Here is a 22836-nt window from a genome sequence, read left to right as displayed (position 1 = left end):
GATTCAAATGGAAAATATTTTACCTGTTCTTGTGCTTCCAGTTCCTCCAACATCTTTAGTTTCTTCTTTCTTTTCTCACTTATTTTAGAAACAAGTGGGTTAAGTAGCCTAAATTCTTCACTCTGCTCATCCACCTGGAAATCTGGATTCTCAAACATGACTTTAAAACGATCATCTTTCAGAAGACTAGGTAGATTCTAGAAAAGTAGCAAAGCATGAATGAGTTATAATATTCTGAAACACACATTGGTAAAGTAAGTAACACCTTTTTAATTAAACATAACTCAAAACCACTGTTTGAAATGCCAGTTTCTTTATGCTTCCAGGTCATATAAAAATAAAGATTTATGCTTATTATATTTTATTACATAAATATCATTGAAAGCTACCTGTAAGCAACTCTTTTTAAATGCACACTACAGACACCTTAAGTATGCAATTACTAATATTTTTGAATTAATGTTTCTCATACATTCAGCCAGCTAGTCTGGAGACATGTTTTTATCTATTGACTAATCAGAAGTACCTCCAAGGCAAATACTCTGTCTGACAGGGAAGATTCTACAACATGTGCAACAACTTATCAGGGTAAACATGTCTTCATGCAATGCTACTAATGTTTTACTGAAAATAAGAATATTCCTATACATCTTAGAATATTTTTTCTTTGCTGTCCATGCATACGGAATGGAAAAGGCAGTTTTATTCACATCTAAGTAAAATGAACTCAGTATAAACTATGCTACTGTTGAATCAAAAGCAGTTCAAGCTATGCTTTCAGCTTATGTAAATACCTCTTGTCATCAGTTTAAAATCACTGAATACACAGCTTTTTACTATAAAAAGCTGATCTTTCAACATTGCCAAACTTATACCAGCACATCCATTCCACCCCAGCATTAAACTTTCAGTGTTACCTAAGAAGGGGGGGCAGTGGGGAGAGAAGATCTAGACGAAAATATTTTTTTTCGTAGGTCTCGAATGGCATTTCAGAAAAATAACCAGAATGTGCATTTTTAAGCATACTTTAATCTGCTTCGTAACACCATCTGTATGTACTCCTAGACACATCAGTCCCCAGTTATTGAACTCCTATTTCCATTGTAAAACTGGCTTAGTCTGCATTTAAGGTTTTACCATCACCTACTTCTTCAGTAGTTAATGCTTCCTAAGAGCTATAACACACAGGATTTCATTAGATGCCACATGAAGCTAATGCCTGCTTTACATGTATGCTATATTCCTGTGGGAATGAACACCTATGAAATGCTACCTATAGAAAGCTCCGCCCCCGACTAGATATGAAACATTAACTCATTTTTTTACTCCAGACTTCAGTTAGGATAAAAATGGATTATTTTCAATATCAGGAAGTGCACGAGAACAAATAATTTTGGCCATATTTGTTAACCAGGTACACAAAGGCAATTTTATCTTCCAATAACATCTGTTTTGTCATGGTCAGCACCAAAATACCGCCAAATACAAACAGGTCTTTCTCAATCAACTCTGGTATTGACTCTGCATTCAGCAGAGTCCTACAAGGCCCTTACCTTCACAGTGAGCAATTCATAATTTTAAGCTTTAAGTTACTACATGGCCTTTTTGGTGCTGCAGCTACTGCAAAATCCACCTCGAAGCCACCCACTAGAATAAGTTATATATGAGAAACAGAGACAATGGAATTTTGAATCTTTTTGGCCAGATAACAGCAGAAAAAAAACCCCACAAACCCAACAATAAAAAAACCTCAGTACTGTAAGCATTACTATTTCTGTGCCCCCAGCTACAGAAGTCCCCAAAACAAATGCTCACCTTCTGTTTCCTTTTTCTAGTAACCTGTTGCTCTTCTCCTTCTTCTTCAATGAGTTTGAGTGCAAGCTCTTTATTGACTTTCGGAAGTTTCTAAAAGCAATTAATCAATAAATTATTCTTTTACACATGCTTTACATTCCTAAGTGTGGCAAGGAGAGAATTCTTACTCATTTTTATATCTCTTTCAGGAAAGCTCCATGACTGGTTGAGATATTTCTAGGCATTATTAAAGCAATAGCACTTGGGGAAAATTTAAGCAGAACTACTTTATAATTTTTTCCCTGAAATCCATCAAGAGCTTAAAGTACCTTAAAATACATTATTTCTTCTTGTATGTTGAGCAAATTCAATCTAGAAAGCTACTAGCTGTAAAAACAATACTATTTTTATGTACTTCTTTCCAGAGTATTATGTTTTAATGACTTAAGTCATTTAGTTTAATGACAGAAGTAGAAACTGCAAATTTCACCAGTGGGTTATCTGCTTAAATGGCAAATGTGATGAGAGATACTCTTTTACACTTGGTATCTATATTTTTCACTTGTGGGTATCACACACACAGGAACTACATAGCTCCATTCAAAAGGTTCTCTAAATGATTTTCTGTCTCTGATGATATACAGAATCAAATCCTACATCATTACATCTCTGAGATGTTCTTAAGAGTGTATTACTTTTTATGAGTAGTTTTCCCAGAAGTACAGTCACTGTTTACAGCATTTACCTTTAGTTGAACTCTCTGTGCACGTGTTTCTTCTATCTTCTGCCTTATTTTCTCTCTTCTGTATTCTTCATAGGCAAAAGGATTGGCCATCATTTTTGCCTTTAAACAAGCGGGAGAAAGCAAAAAGAAAATACCTTTAATACAGGACAGAGTCCATTATTTGGAGAAAAAAGCAACCAACCAACCAACAACCACAAAATCTACAAAAAACCCCAAACAAAAAACCGAACCAAACAAAACCCCAACACACAGATTTTATTGCTAAGATTAACTACTGACAAGGATCAGCCTTCTGTACCTTATGATAAAGTCTTATGTCCATGAAAAAGCCATGCATATAGGCTCTGAGCAATGATGATCCAATGAGATGAGCAAGGCCTAGGGAATAAAAATTACAGAGGATTTCAAAGAGCTTTCATATTTAGAGAACTCCTGTTCCAAGCCAGGCACTTCGCTTACCTGACTCAAGACAAATGAGAAGTGTCAACACATCAATCTAACAGTCACATCCATTACATCAAAACTAAGTAAAACCGCAAAAAGACAAACCAAAACAGAAAAAAAATAGCACCCCACAGTTTGGTCGGCAAGAAATTCGAGCTGCTTCAGCGCCACAAAAATCCATTTTTCTTGCCATAACATATATTACTGTGCACTTCTTAAAATGCTCACATGCTCTCCATTCCGTAACAGTTTAGAAAGGCAAATTCAAGAGGATTTTTTTTTTTTTGAAACCCCATAGATGTCTGACAATCACTCTGCTAGTGTGGTATAGAGATGTTTTTAATTAAAGTGTTCTGCCTTGTGTAACTTCCCTCGAAGAAACAACATCTTGAAAAAAACATGTCACAAAAGTGTCACCCTAATCCCTAACCTATGTAAGAATGAATATTTAAGAGTTCTCTTATTTTCTTTCCCTGTATCATTACCAAATTCCAAGACTGAGAAAAAGATAAGGTTTTAATAGTAAAATATCCTCCACAACCCCCAAATCTTCAGAAATGAAGAATTAACAAACTTCTTCCAGAACTAACTAACAAAAAAATTGAAAGAAACCACTGTATGCCTCTGAAAGCAAAGTTTTTGCTAAAATTTTAATTGTTTCCAGGAAACAATCTTTCCCATATTCCAAAATATGAGTATTCCCGCTAATGGAAGTATTACTATACAAAGAAACCCTGACATATGAAATATAAAGTATCCCTCAGGCTGGTTCTTCATTTGAAAGCTCAGATTTATGGCAAAATAAATTTGACTAAGTTATAGTGAATTTAAAGCATAATAAGTATTCCAAGTCTAGTCTCTGTAGATAATACTACATTGCTTTATTCTGTTACAATTTGGATAGGGGTCTGAGGGCTACATTCAGACCACCTACTCTATGATTGTAACACTGAAGATGCAGGTCCTTTGTATGACCTCCTCCTTTTATGGCCTCCTGCAAGGCCAAACCCAACTCCCATATCCAAAGGCAAATTAATTAAACTGTATCAAAACACTGCAATTGAAATATGTAATGGACAGAAAAATGTCTAACTGGCTTGGGGGAAGCATGCTTGCCTTCTCTGCTATGTAATTCTCAGCATTCTATTTCCATGAACTTAGCCCCAGAATGACTTGTATTTTCTGGAAATTACTACGTACAAATAGGGTAGCCTTTGGCAGACTTTGCTGTGAGCTCCAACATCCTATTTGAGCACCTTGAAAATACATTGAAAACTAAACCAACTTCTCTTCCTATGCCTTTCATTTAGTGTCTGAAAGCACACACAGCAGATTCCAAAATACATTAAATAAGCCAATTATCATCTAGATATTTGCAACACATATCTAACGATGCAGTGGTTTGGAACCAAAGAACACGAACTCATCAGTCTGAGATATGACTAACCAAGAAGACTAGAGGAAACTTCTGCCAGTGAACCTCTAACAGTCCTCATACATCACATCAGAATTACAAAACTTGTGTGTGAAAGTAACTAAAAACTGAACAAAGAAGCCACCTAAAGAGGACGTTCAACTGCTTTACCTAAGTTTTCAAGGTCTTTTCTGGTGACGAATTTGTAATCATCATAAACTGTGCTCTCTGGATTCTCTTCCAGTTCTTCAGTCAAGTTGTCCAAGAAGGAACACCATTTTGGGGCAGGTCCTAAAACCTGTAGACATTATGGAAAGTTAGAGCTGTATATTCTTACCAAAAAAACCCTACATTTAGGGTCCCAACTACTGTGCTATAATGGAGTAACAAAGGAACCCCTCTGAAATCAAGCAGACCTGAAGAGCAACAGCAGGTAAAGAATACAATTAAAACCACTGCTTGCAGTACCAGTAATGAGTACTATAGATTATGTAACTGTTATTTTCATTTAGGTCATTTATTTCAGACCAACTATCCACAATTTCAAGTTGTACCAGTCTAATTGATTAATTATTAAAAGCTCAGAGCCAGACATTATGAGCTAATGGGACTAGATAGCAACTAATCTATACAGCACTGCTGGATCTTGATTGAATAGTGAACCTAATGGGTTCATGTTAAAACCTATTCTGTCCTATTGATTTTAATTAAAACACTACAGATATACTTAATGTATTTTTACTCAAGGATAAACCCAAACTGTATGAACACAAAACAGGAAGTATTTTAAAACTTGCATATTTCCACCATGAGGCAAAGGATTTGTTCAAACAATATTATATTGCACTATCAATCTACTTTTCCATACAAGTTTCCTCCAACTTCTCAAGCTAACAAATTAGCTCCCTCCACTTTTCCCTCCTGCTGTTCTGATTGAAATTCCTCTCTATCCTGTTGCATGCATCCATACTCAACTGTTCCAGTACTGTTTTTTTCAGTAGATGAGTTAGCTAAATAGAAAAAACACCACTTTTTTTCTCTCTACAGCAAATCAGCTGACATTTTAGAACACCAAGTGGCAAACTCCTAGAGCTACGCTTTTAATGAGGCTTCTGATTTCTTTGCTAAATATTCATATTAAAAACTCTGCAGTCAACAGGGCCAGTAGAACTGTTGTGATTCAACAAAACTATTTTAAGATCCTATTTGATTATGGAAAAAAGTAGAAGTAATTTTATATATATAAAATACATACAGTTTGTTTTAACATGATAGTGTGGTAACAGTATAAGACAATGCTTCTCATTAACAAAAAAACCCCACTCTTATTTGTAAGGCAACTATACACAAAAAGTTACAAATTTCTAAACCACAATATTCTACTAATACTCTGGACAGGAACACTCCACATGATCAGACTGTTTCCAGACCACTACACTCTCTGTGTCAAGTATGATTTAAGATTTCAGCTCCAGCTAAGAACTGTAATATGCCAAATGAAAAAAAAAAAAAATACTTTTTTAAACAGCGCTGCATATTTTACTCCAATTAGGAAGAGATTCCAAGGAAAGACCTGAGATGTCACTAAGAGGAAAGCTTTTGCCTACTCAATGATTAACCAAATCCCCATGTCTGCTCCAGTAATACTCAGCTTAAACACTATATAACATTGATTTCTTGCCAACATTGCAGACGCTTTTGTCTCCACCCAGATTTTAATTTTTTCAGTTATTCCTCAAAACCAACTTCGTCAAATTTCAATGCCATATTTTTATTTTAATATAAGAAAGCAATTTAGGTATATTATATGTACCACTGGGTTTTATGCCATTCAAGAAACCCATTATCTGGGCTTCATTACCAGATCACCAAAGCATGATTGGGGTGGAAAAATCTTCTCTAAAATTTACCTATAGTTTTGTTTTCAATGAAACAAGTTGCTTATTAACTAGGAAAAAAAACCCCAAAACAACAACAACAAAAAAAACCCCAAAACAAAACAAAAACCAACCCAAAACAACTTCTCTTGCAATCAAATTTAAGTACAACTTCTCTGCTGAAGATTATTAGAAATGAGATTAAAGAATCCTTGACTCACATCCATTCCCATTAAATACAAAGTTCCCCTTCATTCCACCTTTCTGACACATCATGTAAAGATCTCTATCACTTCAATGAACCTTTTTCATCACTTCCATGTCTACAACACGATCTGCTCAAACTTTACAAAGCTCACATTATTCATTAAAACTCAGGCCTCTCCAACCAGTTAGGGTAATCCCCCAATGGGATCTTGACTGGTATAAATCTTTGCACAAGTAACTAAAGCAGAAGTCTCACAAAAAAAGGAAAACAGTTTATCTGCTCTTCAGCTGCAGCTCCACTCACTGTACTCAAAACTGGTACCAAGAGTAAAACCTTTCGTGGCACAAAGCCAAAAGACCCAATTATTCATTATAATCTGCCGAGTGAGTAGGATGATCAGAACATAGAAAACTAGGAGAGGGAAATGAGATAATTAATGGAAAAAAAGCAGTGGCAGGATACCAGGAAAACATTGAAAGTCCAACCATTATTCAAATTTCGCATGCAAACTGACAAAAAGGAAAACCCCACCGAGATGTCTGTGTATGCTTTATTGCCTTATTTCTCTCTCCCACCCTACTGAAACCTCCAGCCTACCTATTCTAGGACACCTGAGGAGTTTTGCTTCAAATATTAAAATGGAACATTTTTAATAAAGTTCAGAAAGAAATTTAAGAATAGAGAAGGCAAATAATACCAACCATGACAAAAAAATATAAACAAAACCCATCCTTCTGTTGCAATCATAAAATCATCTATGTTGGAAAGACTTTTAAGATCACCAATAGTAACTCTTCACAGAATTTGACTGCTACTGAATTTTAACTGCAAAGTCTAATGTTCCTCTCTTATCCCCTGTCAACCAACAGACACACCAGGATGGCACCACTCTGAAATGTCAGGCTCTGCCACTCCTGTACCCAGACACATGCAGAACAGTTCAGAGGGCTGCTCTACATTGTGTCACCAATGACGAAGCAGTTCAGTGATGTCCCCCTGCAGTCCATATGGGTTTCCATACCGCACAACTGGGACTCCCCAGAGATCCTGCCACAGCCTCAGCCTGGTATGCAGCCCCCACCAAAAAAGCCACCAAACTGTAGGCTAATTAACATAGTTGTCAATTTAGACTGGGAATGTACAATTCCTACCACATCTAGGGGACAAAAATGCACTGGAATTCACAGCAAGGATATGGAAATGTTACCAAGGTAGGTAATCACATGCAACTGAACTGACAGACCTAATTTTCACAATATTTATGATATATCAAAGAAGTTTCTCTGCAAGCTTTAGAAAAGTTGCACACAGCTAATGGGAAAATCATTATGAAATAAGTGCACAACTACACTTGGTTTTTACTCACATATTTCTTAGGACAGGAAAACCAGACATCATCACCACCAATGACTGAACAAGTATTTTTGCTATTTTCATTATTTTTCTATTTTCAGTAGGAAACCCAGCTCTTGGAGGCAATTTCTGCCAATTGCCAGTGAAACCTAAGAGGATAATCTGAAAATATTTTTGCCTTATCCGGAGAAGAGCCTCACCTGCAGGCTGGGCTCTGCTAGCAGCGAGCAGGGTGACATGCCATTGCCCCCCTCCAAGCACTCTCCTCCTTAACCCACCAGAAATAGCACCCACAAGGTGACCAAAATGCAGTTATTCCACCACCACCCTGCAAGAATCAGCAATGGCTGGGTGACGCCAGGCAGCAGATGAGCAGCAGTCAGGGAGCACAGCCCTCTCCTCCACACAGGTACCTCGCCATTGCCTTTTGTGTCTTACACCAACCACAAGATGTGGACTTCATAATTATTAGTATTGTGCCATCTAATGCCAGGGTTTTTTTAGTACATATTAGAATGCTTTCTTTTAACTTCAGACACAGCAAACAAAATATGATGAGTATCTAGCATGGAACTGAGCACAGAAAAATGCAACGCCAAACTGTTCAAGAAAAGATACAAATACTGACAGAAAAATACTTTTTTTAATATTATAAGTTCAAAAACCACAGGCCCTTGTATTCTATTTTACAAGATATTTAACAGTCTTGTAGAACCACAATTTTTACATGGTACACCTCTGCCTAATTCCTGAGCACTTCTGTAGAAAATACCATGCTGTCATCAGTCTGTAATTCCCCTGAAATTAATCAACACCAGGGAAGAGTAGGTATTATTCCCAACCCACAACAGATGTTCCTTATCTTCGATCTGGAACAGCAGAGAGCACTTGTATGCTTTTAAATAAACTCAACATGACAGCCAGCTCCACAAAGCCCTAAGAGCCACAGAAAAACTGGCCCAATCCCAATGAGTATTAAACATATTCAACAACTCGAAAGATGCCCAAGGTGTGTAGAGACTTTCAGAGTCAGGCATCATGAGATTTAAATGAAGTGACTTTGAATACACCTACGGGTGATCAGTAAGTATCTTGTTGAAGGTTTCTGCAGCAAATCCTACATGAGTGAACTGAAGAGCTGATCTTTTCAGGGAGTCGAAAGAGGTTCCAAAATCTATTTTCCAGGATGTCAAATAGTAAGTTCCTGGAAGATTTCATACAAGGCAGTGATTAACTCTTCAGTTTAAATAAGTTTAACTTTTCAGCTGTAAATAAGGTGTCAAAACACATGAAGACTCAACCAGCAGAAACTCCTCCCAACCTTCACTGATGCATTTTAGCAATCAAAAATATACAAAATGCTCACAGCATAAATTAGATTTGAAAACAATTAACTAGAATTTGCTAAGTTTACACTGCCTGAATTGCCTCTAGAAGAATAACTTAATGTCCATGGACATCATTCAACAGAACACTTCCAGAAGGCCTTGGAAAGCAGAAGCATTAACTGCCATGGTTGTACAACAGAGTAATGAGCAGTTTCACAGAAACTTCAGATTCACAAAACTTAGTACTGTAATGCCACATCATGCCATAGCACAGTAACACACCTAATAACAAGTAAGTATGAAAACACAGGCTGCATCATTGCTCTTTTAAAATGCATTTTAGAAGTTACACCTTCTTTAAAAAAAAAATAAAAATCAAATTGTTTGTTGTGGCACCTTGTATGGATTTAAACTGTGATACCCTTACCAGGTAGCAGAAATGTACTAGCTAAATCATTCCCTGCTATACTATTTGGGTAACACTGATTACAACAAAAATAGTGTATTTCAAGGCCTTCAACAGAGTTCTAGATACAGTATATTGTGTAAAATTACTAAGATAAGAACTTTAACAACTGTAAGGCAAGACAGAAACTAGCTAATGAGAAAGATTTTATGTCAAAAGCTGTGTTGCTGCACAGAAAGCAAGTTACAAGTGAAGCTCCAAGGACTATCCTATTAAATATTTACAGTAAGGGCTGCCATAAATAGTAGGAAAACACCTATAAAATCTGCTGATGACAAACTGTCACACAAGAAGGGTCAAAATCTCTCAGGGAAAAAAGCTACCTTGAAAACAAAGATTCTGGAAATTGGATGAAATGTATAGCCAATAGCTATTAGCTGTAAAAAATAGGAGAAAAAGATACTAACTGTACACAGTATGTATAACTATACTAAAGACAATGAAACAGTCATAGAAGGCCATTATATTAATACAGATTAGGAATAATGACTCAATGGAGACATCTCGTACAATTCCATGCAATAACATGAATGCAGACTGCAGTGTGTACATTTTGTTTGTGGGTTTTTGCTTATTTGTTTTTTAATCAAACAGTACAACAAAAAAGCATTTTTAACAGGACACATTTGCTGGAGAAAGCATATGCACATCTACAGATGCATGTTCTCAGCTTCAATCAGCACAGGAGAAAGGAGATTACAGAAGATCTAATGAGGGAGAAGACAAAAAACCAGGTGATCCCCGGGGTGTGGGCAGCGATTGAAATGTGCAATTGCGTTTTAAAGGTAATTAGCTCCCTAATTGCATAGCCAAGTTTAATTAATGCAATTACATGAGTAATTAATTACTATTCATTTTAATAGTACTGTTTTCAATGTTTTGTTCTCTAATACTGAGATCTGTCTAATTCTTAAAACGTAGTAACTCTGAGAAGTTTCCATCTATACGCATTGAAAAAGCAAGAGAAGAAAGAGCACCTTATTAACAGTCAAGAATTAATCCAACTGCAGTTGGTAACTCTCAAAAAAAACCAGATGGATTATTTCTAATTTATAGACATGAAAAGCTGTTGGTCTCCATTCCTGTTTTTATGCTTTTGGGCTTCAGTCATACCTCTTCAGAGAGCCCGGGAGATCAGCCTGTGTCGGAAAGGAGCCTTGGGATCACATTACCTTATGTTTTTATCCACCATGTTTCCATATACAGCATTTCCCTTAGCAACCAACATGCTCCCAACAATTTGTGATTTTGAATTTTATTCTGCCATTCTTTTTTAATCTACTTTCTTCCCATGAGCACTCTACAATCAACTCCAATTGCATCCTGTTAATCTCATGAGTAATTCCATTTAACGTACTGAATGCAATTCTTTTAATTCCCTAAATTAAATGGGTTTTGGGAATAAACTCCAAGTACATCCCTCATTTTCATTTTTTATAACTTCATGCTTTCATTCACTCTACGTGATATGGTGTACATTTCATGCTTTTATGGCCATCAAGTACAGCTACAGCCAGGAGAGACTGAATAGCACATTTTTCCTTTTCAGCATACTACTGACAACAGCACTGCATTTGGTTTTAAGCCCATATACTATAAATTTTACTGAATTATACAATGAACTGGCTCTCTCATCCTAACTCCAGCACATCCAGACATTTTTGGCAGATTCATTAATCGAAGAGGTTGGTTTTCCTACCTTTCACTATGCTATGGTAGGTGCCAAATCAACAATGCAGAGGTTTTACTCTTCAGAAAGCATGTTGAAAGAAATGTTGCTTTTAAGATCTTCCCAGTGTTAAACAAAAACTGCTGCAAGAACTTGCACACATCTTCTAGGAATGAGATACTAAATCTTTCAGCCCTGGTAGTTATCAGATAGCAAGTACTTCCAGCCCTGGTAGTTATCAGATAGGACTTCTTTTTCAAATCCTAAACAGTTTGGCTTTATAGTGTGCTTTCTGGGTTTTTTTAATCTCATACTCTGGTCTGACAGGTATTATGCTCAGTTAACTAGTCACAGGTCTGCTCTCACTATTTCGTCTTGATAAAACCATCATCTTTCAAAGAAGGAAATGGTGCTGTTGCTACTGCTCATTATGTTGGGAAAAATGCCCTCCAAGACAGGAACAGCAAATAACTGTCTAGCAATGAAAGTTACTCCTTAGAATTGTAAATAAGGTTAGCAGAATAGTTCTCTTCCTCACAAAGACAGGAAGAAAATGGGACACCTTTCATGTCATCTGTAACTTACCAGTCATGGCATTAAGAGTAAGGAGTCTGATGCTTACGCTGTTTTCCCTATCATGTTCTGACATGCTAACATACATAAAAGATAAACACTTGTCTCTATTGCTATGTATCTTTTAATTTATCAGACTCCCTACACATTTCAGATCCTTAGATAACTGGAGCTGAGACAATTCGAGCTCAGAAAAACAGACAGAAACTGGAAGTAGGAGCTGCTATTTTCACATTAAGTCAACTCATCAAAATGAAGCTCAAGAGGTAAGAAGAGAGTGGCTTCTCAAAGCATGCTTCAATCATAATCTGCTTCAAGCACTTTCCTGTAAATATAAACCTGGACATGAATTAGAAGTTCCTGAAAGCCTATTCTGACATAGCAGCTTCTATAACATATCTGCTGTAATAGAGGCACGTAGGTAAGTTACTTGAATACTGTGCAATAAATTCAGCTGAGACTCGCTTCACGTGACATATTTATCTGTGAACATCTGCTGATAGATATTTCTTTATCCATGAAAATAAAAGGTGCAGGTCAGGTATGATCTGCTGATCTAATGCCTTACTAACAATAAAAGGCAGTAACCACACTTTGGCCATCCACCCATCCCACCCCATATCACATCTGACTACATGTTCTTACAAATTTGCTTGCATAGGTTCTGGTATTCATTAGACCTTTAACAAAGCCAATTTACTGTTCAGTGACTCAATATCACTGAACCAGCACAAACCCTCAGCAAACACAACCTCCATATTTTATATGAAGTTTAACAAAAAAAAACCCTAACCTTTCCCTATCACAATACTTTCTAAAGAATACGTATCTCTCATGAAGTTCTCCCTCTGCTCTTAACAACTGGGATTGCAGGGGAGACAGATAAGGCAATGGAAAGTGGGAGACTTCATAAATGCCTTAGCCTTTTTCTACTTTGTAGAAGTAGAGAACTTCTACACAGCTTCTACCTGTTTCAATACGCGCACAAATCTGTTTCTTAAAATACAACAGCATTTCTTTCAATACTAAGAGCTCAAGAAGGACAGGGACCTGCTGGAGAGAGTCCAGCGCAGGGCAACTAAGATGATTAAGGGAGTGGAGCATCTCTCTTATGAGGAAAGAGTGAGGGAGCTGGGTCTCTATAGTTTGGAGGAGATTGAGGGGTGACCTTATTAGCGTATATAAATATATAAAGGGGGAGTGTCACGAGGATGGAGCCAGACTCTTCTCAGTGGCAAACAATGATAGGACAAGGGGTAATGAGTACAAACTGGAACACAAGAGGTTCCACTTAAACTTGAGAAGAAACTTCTTCTCGGTGAGGGTGACAGAACACTGGAACAGGCTGCTCAGGGAGGTTGTGGAGTCTCCTTCTCTGGAGACATTCAAAACCCACCTGGACATGTTCCTGGGTAACCTTATCTAGGTGTTCCTGCTTCGGCAGGGGGATTGGACTAGATGATCTTTTGAGGTCCCTTCCAATCTCTAGCATACTGTGATACTGTGATTTCCCCTTAGTGAAGCCATGCCGGCTGTCACCAAGCAGCTTGTTGTTTTTCATGTGCCTTAGCATGCCTTCCAGGAGAATCTGCTCCAAGATTTTGCCAGGCACAGAGGTGAGACTGACTGGTCTGTAATTCCCCGGGTCATCCATTTACACCTTCTTGAAAATGGGGGTTATATTTCCCTTTTTCCAGTCTTCGGGAACTTCACCTGACTGCCATTTTTCAAGTATGACGGACAGTGGCTTAGCAACTCCATTTGCCAGCTCCTTCAGGACCCAAGGATGGATTTCATCAGGAGCCATGGATGGATTTCATCAGGAGCCACGGACTTGTGCACGTTCAGGTTCTTAAGATGGTCTCAAACCAGATCCTCTCCTACAGTGTCCCCAATGTCTTCATTCTCACATTCCCTGTGTCTGCATTGCAAGACTTGGGTTGTGTGGTCAGAGCCTTTCCCAATGAAGACTGAGGCAAAGAAGTCATTCAGAACCTCAGCCTTCTCCAAACCCAGGGTCCCTAGATTCTAGTAACAGCCTCAAACTGCAATCTAAATTAACAAGTATGAACTACCAAGAACAAGACAGATATGCAAAATTCTGGAATGCTCCCTCCTCCATTTCTCTGATGGGACAGGAGATTCCCAACTGTCGCACTATGCATGACTTGCCTCTTGTGTTTTTAAGTGTCTGGGACCAACAGGGAAGAACTCTCCCAGTACAAGCCAGATGCCAAGGAACATTACAGCATAAATATCTTTACAGTCATGAAAACAGAACTTAACTGTTGTGGACTTCAGAGCATGTCCTGCATTTTAGGGAAATATGGGGGATGCGACAGATATAAAGGCAACAGCAAATCCAACTGTACTGGAAATCTTGGAAGGCGTGAGATTTGTAACAACTCTCTACCATAGCAGCTTTATTTCTCTTTGCAAACCTGAGAGGAAGATTGCTTTGTGAGTTTATACAACTACTGCCAGACAACACAAGGAAAGGAAACTACCTGTTGGGAACCTGTGACTCCTCCAGTCAGATAACGAAGATAACCTCAGTATAACCAGAGCATAGTGGCAGAGAGAAGAAATTTTACAGAATTTATGAAATAACATCTTTCAAATATGTATTCGAAACCTTCCATATATTTGATCGTTTTATTTACCTCTCAGATTTGTGTGATAGAGATCTTAAATCCTCACAAGTTTGTTACTGGTTTTGTATGAAATAGTCATAACACACAACAGGTTTGGTTTGCTACTGAATGCAGTTCAGAAGATGACAATACAGTTAGGCCATAGTCACTTGCCTCCACTTTCAAATATAATGAAATGCTTACCTGAAATTATCACAGAGAAAATTCTCATGTACTTTATATCTTTTCTGATACAAAAGCTAAAAGAGACACAAACTGTTATTACATGCTGATAGACCATAGTATAGCAAAAAACTTCTTTTCAGTAATTACATCTTTCATTATCTGTGACTGCTTCTTTCTTCACTGACAGATGCTGAGCAACTGCATCTAAATTTTCAGAAACCAAGCGAACAATACGTGGCCCAAAGGAAGGAACAAATGCAACTTAGGTAATTAAAAAAAAAAAAAATAATCTTTCAGATACTCAATGATTACATTTTCTTCAACTTAAAAAGGGGAAAATAATCCTCCCTCAAAATACAAACTCATGAGCAGAGGGTCCCATACTACCAATTGCTTAAGAAAGTCACAGCACTAAAAGACATCTATCAAGTAGCACAGCAGAACAATGACCTCTTAGAATTCAATAAAACTTCAGCTTTTAAGAGTTTTCTCCTTTGCCCTATGAAGAATATGATGTAAACTATAAGGAAGTATTGACTTATCAGTCAGCATGTTGATGTATCTATTAAAAAAATTAATAAAGTGCTTCCTATCATACTATCATCTACAGCAGTAAGCAGGGATCATACACCTTCATAATCTAAACATTATACTGAACTACTACATCATCAGCAACAAAAAACATCTAAAACGAATTTTACAGGAAGATCAGAAATTGTTTCCTGATTATCAAATGTTGGTATTTTCCTTCTACGTATGTGTGATAAATGGTACAGTGTCCTGCAGCCACTGCATGGGAAATGGAGGATATCCTTTGTTGGGAGTAAGCCCAGCATGTTATTTTTCAGTTTGAAAGTGTTTAGGTCAAAAGTAGGAAGCTCACATTTCTGTTTGTGAAGATAAACAACATTTTTCCTATGCTTGTAAATACTATGAGATAGGTAATGTATCATTCACCAGACATTCTTTTTATATTGTTTGCACAATATTCTGCGTAAACGTTTAGACTGTTCTGGATGGAAAACACAGTTCTAGAATATTGATATAACAAAAATCAGAATTAGTTTAAAGGCCAAAGATGCATTCAAATTTCCTTTTATTAACGGAAAGTTTTTTCTCTTAATACTTGGCAGCCCCAAAGCACAACTGTAATATGCTACTTCATAACAATCCTACTTTCCACTCATTTCACAGTTCTTAAAATGCACAAATGACCATTAAGATCAACAATTCCTATTCCACCTCACAGCTACTGTACTTCTATTTTACATTTTTTTCCCAGGGAATGAAACATTTTTCTACACTACATGTTGTTTCAGGAAAGGGGAAAAAATAAAAAAAAAATTAAAAAATCAAAGAATCTCTTAGCACAATTCAGTTAATTCAGTTCCATGGCTGCATGGAAGGAGATGAACTCTAAATAAATACAGCCTCACCATAGGATCTCCAAGACAACTTAGACAGCATTAACCCAGAATGACCTAATTCTGCCAATCAGAAAACATGAAAATATCCTAAAATAAATCAAAATTTTCACACTCTAGCCTACTCTGATCTATTAATGCCAAAATCCCAGACACAAATCTTAAAGAAGTTGCATCATTTGCTTCATAGCTTTTACCATGCAGAAGCCAAAAATCAGTTCAGAAGATCTTGCTCTAACTCTAACAGCACCCATAAACTATTTGAAAGACACCTGACTGTACAGAATATCAGTCTTAAGGGCATGAAGTACAAGGTGTGAGTAGGTGTTTTTCTCTAATTGCACCCCCTCCATATAAAAACCCAAGAGAGAAGACAATTAGTAGATCCAAAAATAATTGGAGTATGAGAAGGTAAGTCTTAGAGCAATTAAATTATTCTGAAAGGCTATCTATGACCATAGAGGTAAGTGTGGCGTGTGCCACATGTGAGAAACATCCCACATCTTTTAAAGTGAAAAAATGATAGTCTGTAAGGATAGATGCCCGATGAACATAAACCCTTGTGAGAATGCTGCTACCAGACTGACAGAAATTACCAGCTGATTGCAGATAAATGTTTTATCTGTCTGTGTGTGAACTGAACACAACTCTTTGGCCGATTCAGTCACAAGTAGGTTTAGAGGCAGCTAACCCAGAAGCCTACAATTGAACCAAAGCATGTTCATCCTTAATTTACAGTCCAGGACTGTTCAAAACTAGTATCAAGAAAAAAAACAACAAACAAACAAGGGGATGAACTAAGGTCTTAAAAACTGCCTTCATTGCCATTTCCTTCAGTGCAAGTTCCCTCTCTGGATTTCTTTTAGCAAATACCCAGTGCATTAAATGAAGACATAAAAGCTAGAATCTGGTGTCTCAATCTGTGATCATGCTATTTCAGCATTAGCTACAAAGGAAGAACTAGCTTCTAAATTCTTCTATAGCTTTTTTTTCTAAATCTAAGGATATTTTTTTTTTAATAATAAGCATTTTTGAAGCATATTCATAGCAACAAGATGGTGATAAAGAATAATTAAACCAGGCAAGTAGAGGACCTAAAAAATGGAGAAATGAAATAACTTAAGATGTCATGCATGAAAGGAAAATAGTACCAGGAATATCAGGTTTAGTTGAAAAGTCACCGAATTTGAAGAGGGCAAAATTCGTAAATATTTCCTGCATTAAAGAGATCTACACATCCAAAGTGGGTATTGTATTAGAAACCAGTCCCTTTTCAAAGATATTCTTGGAGAAACTGAGTCATTGAGTAGGCAAGAAATACTTGTCCTTGAAATATTTCCAGTTTATAACTCCAACAATCCTGCACTAGGAGCGTGCTAAGATATCAAATGGTTTTCCAAAACCACCTGAAAAAAAGCCAGAGACGCTTCAGGATTTATTTTTTCTTAAAGAGCTTAATATCTTCTCTACACCAAAAGTACATTGCTTCTAGCCTTAACGGGGAATTTTCTGCCAAGACTGCAGGAAAGTAAAAAAAAATATCCAGGACACAGAATATTACACTCAATTAATTACACACTTAATTGCTCTCTTCTTTTAACAGCCTAATGAGTAGAACAAGTTTCAGTTTCAGTATGTATATGTAGCCCAAAGTTTCAAGCCCAATAAAGGAGACGCGACTGATCTGAAATTTCTGTGCTAAGATCAGACATGTTCATGTAAGCAGTAGTAAACACCCAGAATAAATAACCCTTGCTTTCCACCATGAGCTAACATGTAGGTTGTTTTCTGTACAACCTGAAAAGAGAACATTATGTGTCAGGGAAGCTGATAGCCTCAATTAAACTTAAGAGAACCTGGCTCATCTTAGATCCCAGGCCAGTGGACCATCATGTATCTGTCAGTGGATCTTCTTCCTTTCTTCACTTCTTTGGCCAGGACCTGGTTGCACTATTGACTCAACTTATGTTTCTGAGTCAGTAGTCTGAGAAGTATCCCAAGGCACACACAACTTTCATTTCAACCTTCCTGAGGCACACATCAAAGCGATATACCAGGAAGCCAGCTGGCAAGAAATAGGTTCCAAATGTTTGCATAAACTGCAAGTTAACTATTAAGCTATTGGCAAACAGCCCAATTCCAGTCAGAGGCACTTGCCCTCATTAAAGCCCAACAAAATAAAACAAAAACAAAGACTCTAAGCTAAGCCACTGAAGATGTTACCTATGTAAAACAAACATCTCATTTTAATGGTCAGATTCAATTTGGCTATACTCACTCTCTGAACTGTGTACCTGCATAAGGCATCTTGCCATTTAAAAGCAAACCTGCCTGACCTTTCTAGCAAACCAAAAATCACCTTCTTTTCCCTCTACTAACAGCTTTGCAAAATAAATAACTCATTGGGGTTTGTTTTTTTGTTGGTTTTTTTCTGGTTTTTTTTTTAAGAAACACATAGTTCTCTCAGACATTCCTAGTCTCCACTGTCATACCTATCTTACTGAAAATTCTGCAGGAAAAGCTGATGCATTCCATTTCATTTGCAGACAATATTATGATACCTGCTGTCAATTTTTTTATAATCCTGAAGTTCAAGCCACAGTCATTTTTTTGTTTTACAATGGAAATTTAGCTTTGGCATTAACAATGGAGAGAATGGGCACATGTACACAGATAATTCAGTCAGACATGAGCTCAGTCAGACCGTACTCCAAGCTGGCCGGACACGAGCCAGCTCTCGTTCACAAGCCATGTAGCTGTGTTAGCACAGCACTGTGCCTACACTAATAAAACCTGCTGAGAAGCAGGGTATATTAGACTGGGCACAGTCCTACACTGTCTGGCCAACTTCAATCAAGGACAGAGGATGATGGGTATGTCTGCACCCATCGTGTACATACGCATGCCTGCTCTGCAGGACTCCGACTTCTGTGCATATCTTCTTTTGAAGATTTTATTTCTTATGTTGTAAATTAGAGGGCTAGTGCACATCACCATACATTTCAGGTTTTAAGTATTTTCCTTGACCATAATCATGGTAATTCCCTGTAGCTGTTCCAGTGAAGACTTACAAAAAGAGAGTAATTACTAGCACTATAGGGCAATGAGGGGCTAGGGCAATCAAATGGATTCTATTTACACAAAAGTACTTCCAAGAGCTCTGAAATATAACTGTCCTTTCTGGTAGTACCATTTCCCCAAGGCATTTATTCTGTTGTGGAATTCAAGAACTATAACTTAAGTTCTTGTCAACATCTCAAAAATGGAGAATATATTACAAGTAGTATTCACATCTATCTCAAAGTAAACAAACAGAAAATTAAGCTAGTCATTGGGAAAACAATGAGTCCTAGTTGTTACAAAAAGACAGAAAATGAAATTATGAAAAGAGATCAGATAATAAAACAAATCACTAGTTCTTTAAAGTTTTGCTCCAAAGACACATGCAACTAAACTCATCTTTGCCCATGCAAGGAAATTTACTCAGTGTTCCAAGGATGGAAAAAACCCATGTCTTAGTAATCTACTGACACAGAAACCAAAGGACAGGTGTGCAACTCTGATCTCAAATAACTAGCCCAAAAGATCAACATACAGAACTGTAACATGAACATGTTAATAACATCAAGTCTTCCTTAATAACAAATGCCCTGGAGCAGCTTAAGGCTGACACAACTTCGCCATTTTATACTGCCTTCATTTAAAAAGGAGATTAAAAAACCAAAACCAGATTTAGTGAGCTACAGATTTGACTTTTAGGAAATGCAGTAAGAAACCCTTCAATTACACAACACTATCCCAGCCCATTCTGTTTTGGCCATGAAAACGAAGACAAGGTAAAAAAGCCATTTATGAGACTGAGACTTCTGTCCTGTTTTAGAGTAACTTCTCAATACCTTTAACTTTTTCGGTTGTCTATAATAAGCATCCCATGTTTTGAAATTAACTACAGATTGCTGAATACTTATTGTATTTACGGTATCTTCAGCATCCTTCAATCTCAAAGCCATTGACATGAACTGGAAAAGTTCAGCTGATGCAAAAAGCAAACTTCATCTGGGTAGCAGCCTTAGAATCAAATTGTAAGTTTTCTTATACACAATACTATTCTAAAAATAGAACTAATAATTGGTTTTACGCTTTAACATTCATAATTTGAGTCCATTTGTACACTCGTGTTACTGGGAATGCAAAACCTGTAAAAAGGGAGACTGAGGTAACAATAATCAGAGAACAGAGAAACAGGAAGAAGGTTTAAGGAAAGATGTGTGTTATTTCTCATTGGAATAGCCTGCATGCTGCAAAAATACTAGATAGTATTAGTCAGTACTTAGTTTTGCAACAGTATCTGTTAAGTATGATTTAAGATCTAACACACATTGCTTATTTTTCTTGGGTAAAATTATTTATCTGACTTCAGGAAGGTGAATTCAGTATTCACAGGGGATTTTATGAGAGCAAGATTTTTGAAAGAGTGAAAAAAAAAAGCATCCTTCATTTTGATTTACAGTATGTGGAAGAATACTCAGAATAATACTGGCTAGAACAAGTTCTAACATTCATTGCTGGTGACAGTCAAGACAACTAAATAATTTTTTGGCTAAGCAGCAACACTGCATATGTGCCTGCAATGTACTTTTGGTGTAAAGTCCATTCATCATACACACCTGCATAAAAAAACCTCAATGCACATTTTTAAGAGAGAAGCTGAACCTTACCCTTAGTGACGGAATGTTTTTTCCATCTGAATTGCTTAAATTGATTGCTTAAATTGAGTAACTAGTCCATTCAAGTGTAAAAAACTAAACAGACTTTGAAAATATGGGAGTTTATCTTCCTCAATCCATTAGTTAAAAAGACAGGTAAAAGGATGCTTGTAGAGATACTCTTCAAAACCTTACAAAGGACAAAGTGAACAGAAACAAAGGGATCAGCTTCTAACTACAGCTAAAACTTTGTCTTAATACAAAAACCTTTGTTGTCCCCCCACCCCTTGTTATCCAAAGCATCAAATAACTCCAGTTAATAAAATTTAAGTTGGTTAGAGGTGAATTAGAGACATAAATAATTTACATCCAAAGAACAACCTGACATAAATGACACACAAAGAACTCATACATAAATTTTTACCTTTAAGTGCAAAAATCTAGTAATACAAGAAAGTATAACCAGACCATAGAACTGTTTAAAGCAATACACTGTTGTGTTTAGACACGTACATACAACAGGTATATAGTGTCTACTCCACAAAGATATAAACTGATGAATCTCCATATTAAAATATAATCAAGATCATACAAGGCACACAGGGATAACTCAGAAGTAAACTAAAGAAATTAATTTAAAATTTATAATTTGAAGGAAGACTTCTCAGCTGATTTAAAAACTAATTACAATATATATTTCAAAATTAACCAATTTTATTGTTTATCTAGGATGTGAACAAAATTACTCAAGTGTACGTATTTTTAAAGTCTGGTCAGATACTCTGTGTATATATTCACATATATATCCTACTATTTATCTCCTACCAGGCCAAAAATAAAAACCCCAGTGAATGCACTGCAGAACTGAAAACAAAACAAGAGTGAAATGCACAGGTGATTTTCTGTAACATTCCCTAACCCCAGGCAGCTTCCTCTTAAGTCTCCTGAAACCAATCCGCAGAAATACAATATAGCTAGCCTACAGTTAAGCCTTTCAAGTGAAGAGTTTCTCGAGGGAAAAGCTGCAATTCAAGCAGGGCACTGAGCAGAAGCTACAGACAAGAGCTGTACTTGAAGCCACACAGTTAACATTTCTTTGTCAGAACAGAGTATCTACTGCCATGACTATGTCACTATACATTGCGTATTAAAAGGCAGTAATGAAATATTTCACACCAAAGCAAAATCGTCTTGAAAGTAAGCTATATGGTCCCAACTCAGGAATTTTTTCTGATCAGCTATCAAAAACCTACTTTTCCTGGCAAAGCTCCATTTGAATCTCCTTCTGTCACTAGCCAGTTTTGGAACTGGTAGCATAAGGCAACTTACAGGTTGGTTTTTTAGTAATTACATATGCTACATTAATAAAATACGGTAGGCTTAAATTTACTTTATCATGAAAAGTCAGAGAATGTAGATATGAATTTGCATAAGTAATTTTCCAACATGAATACTTCAATGGCACCAAACTACTAAGTTTTAAAAAAGCAGTATCAACAACAGTTTGTCTTACTTACTGGTATATAATAGATATTCATTTTAGGGGCTTCATTGGCAGTCATTAGCATTCCTAAAAAGAGATTTCCACATTTAAAAAAATTGGTCACAAAAGAGTAAAACTACTTTTTTACATATATATATATATATACATACACACACATATATACACACACATTATATACACACACATACAAAACTTGAGGCTTCTAATTCACATTTTTCTGCAGATTTGTACGTTAGACTTAAAATATTTTTCCAGGAAAAGAAAAAGAAATCGGAAAAATTGAAAAATTGATGGCACCAAAACCAAAAGAGTAAAAAATACCAGAATGGCAACCTGAGTATTTTTAAGGAAAGAACTCTTCCTAGGTTAGGGAAGTAGGGTGAAATCACACTACCTGTAGGTCATACAGGGAACATTCTTGCCCTGCAATGGAACAACTAATTCAGATCTATAATCAGTCTATGTTGTATTAAATGCTAAGGTAAAAAAGGTCTGAAAGCAGTATAATTAAC

General features: G+C 36.7%; 1 protein-coding gene across 1 annotated transcript in view; it reads right to left on the bottom strand.

The window, feature by feature from the left end:
* The window catches only part of NOL10 (nucleolar protein 10), a 52215-nt gene that overhangs the window by 9945 nt on the left and 19434 nt on the right, over positions 1–22836 (bottom strand). The window contains exons 13-18 of the mRNA XM_061351727.1: positions 22338–22390; positions 4569–4695; positions 2838–2917; positions 2540–2638; positions 1816–1905; positions 24–197 (exon numbers count right to left, since the gene is read on the bottom strand). Coding sequence (XP_061207711.1) covers positions 24–197; positions 1816–1905; positions 2540–2638; positions 2838–2917; positions 4569–4695; positions 22338–22390 — 623 coding nt within the window. The remainder of the gene's footprint in view (positions 1–23; positions 198–1815; positions 1906–2539; positions 2639–2837; positions 2918–4568; positions 4696–22337; positions 22391–22836) is intronic.

This window comes from Neopsephotus bourkii, unplaced genomic scaffold, assembly GCF_033783945.1.
Source record: "Neopsephotus bourkii isolate Nb327-2 ecotype Australia unplaced genomic scaffold, CSIRO-AGI_Nbou_v1 NB_595, whole genome shotgun sequence".
Classification (NCBI taxonomy): Eukaryota; Metazoa; Chordata; class Aves; order Psittaciformes; family Psittacidae; genus Neopsephotus; species Neopsephotus bourkii.
Note: the sequence above shows the minus strand (reverse complement) of the source record. Positions and strands in the feature narration are given on the sequence as shown.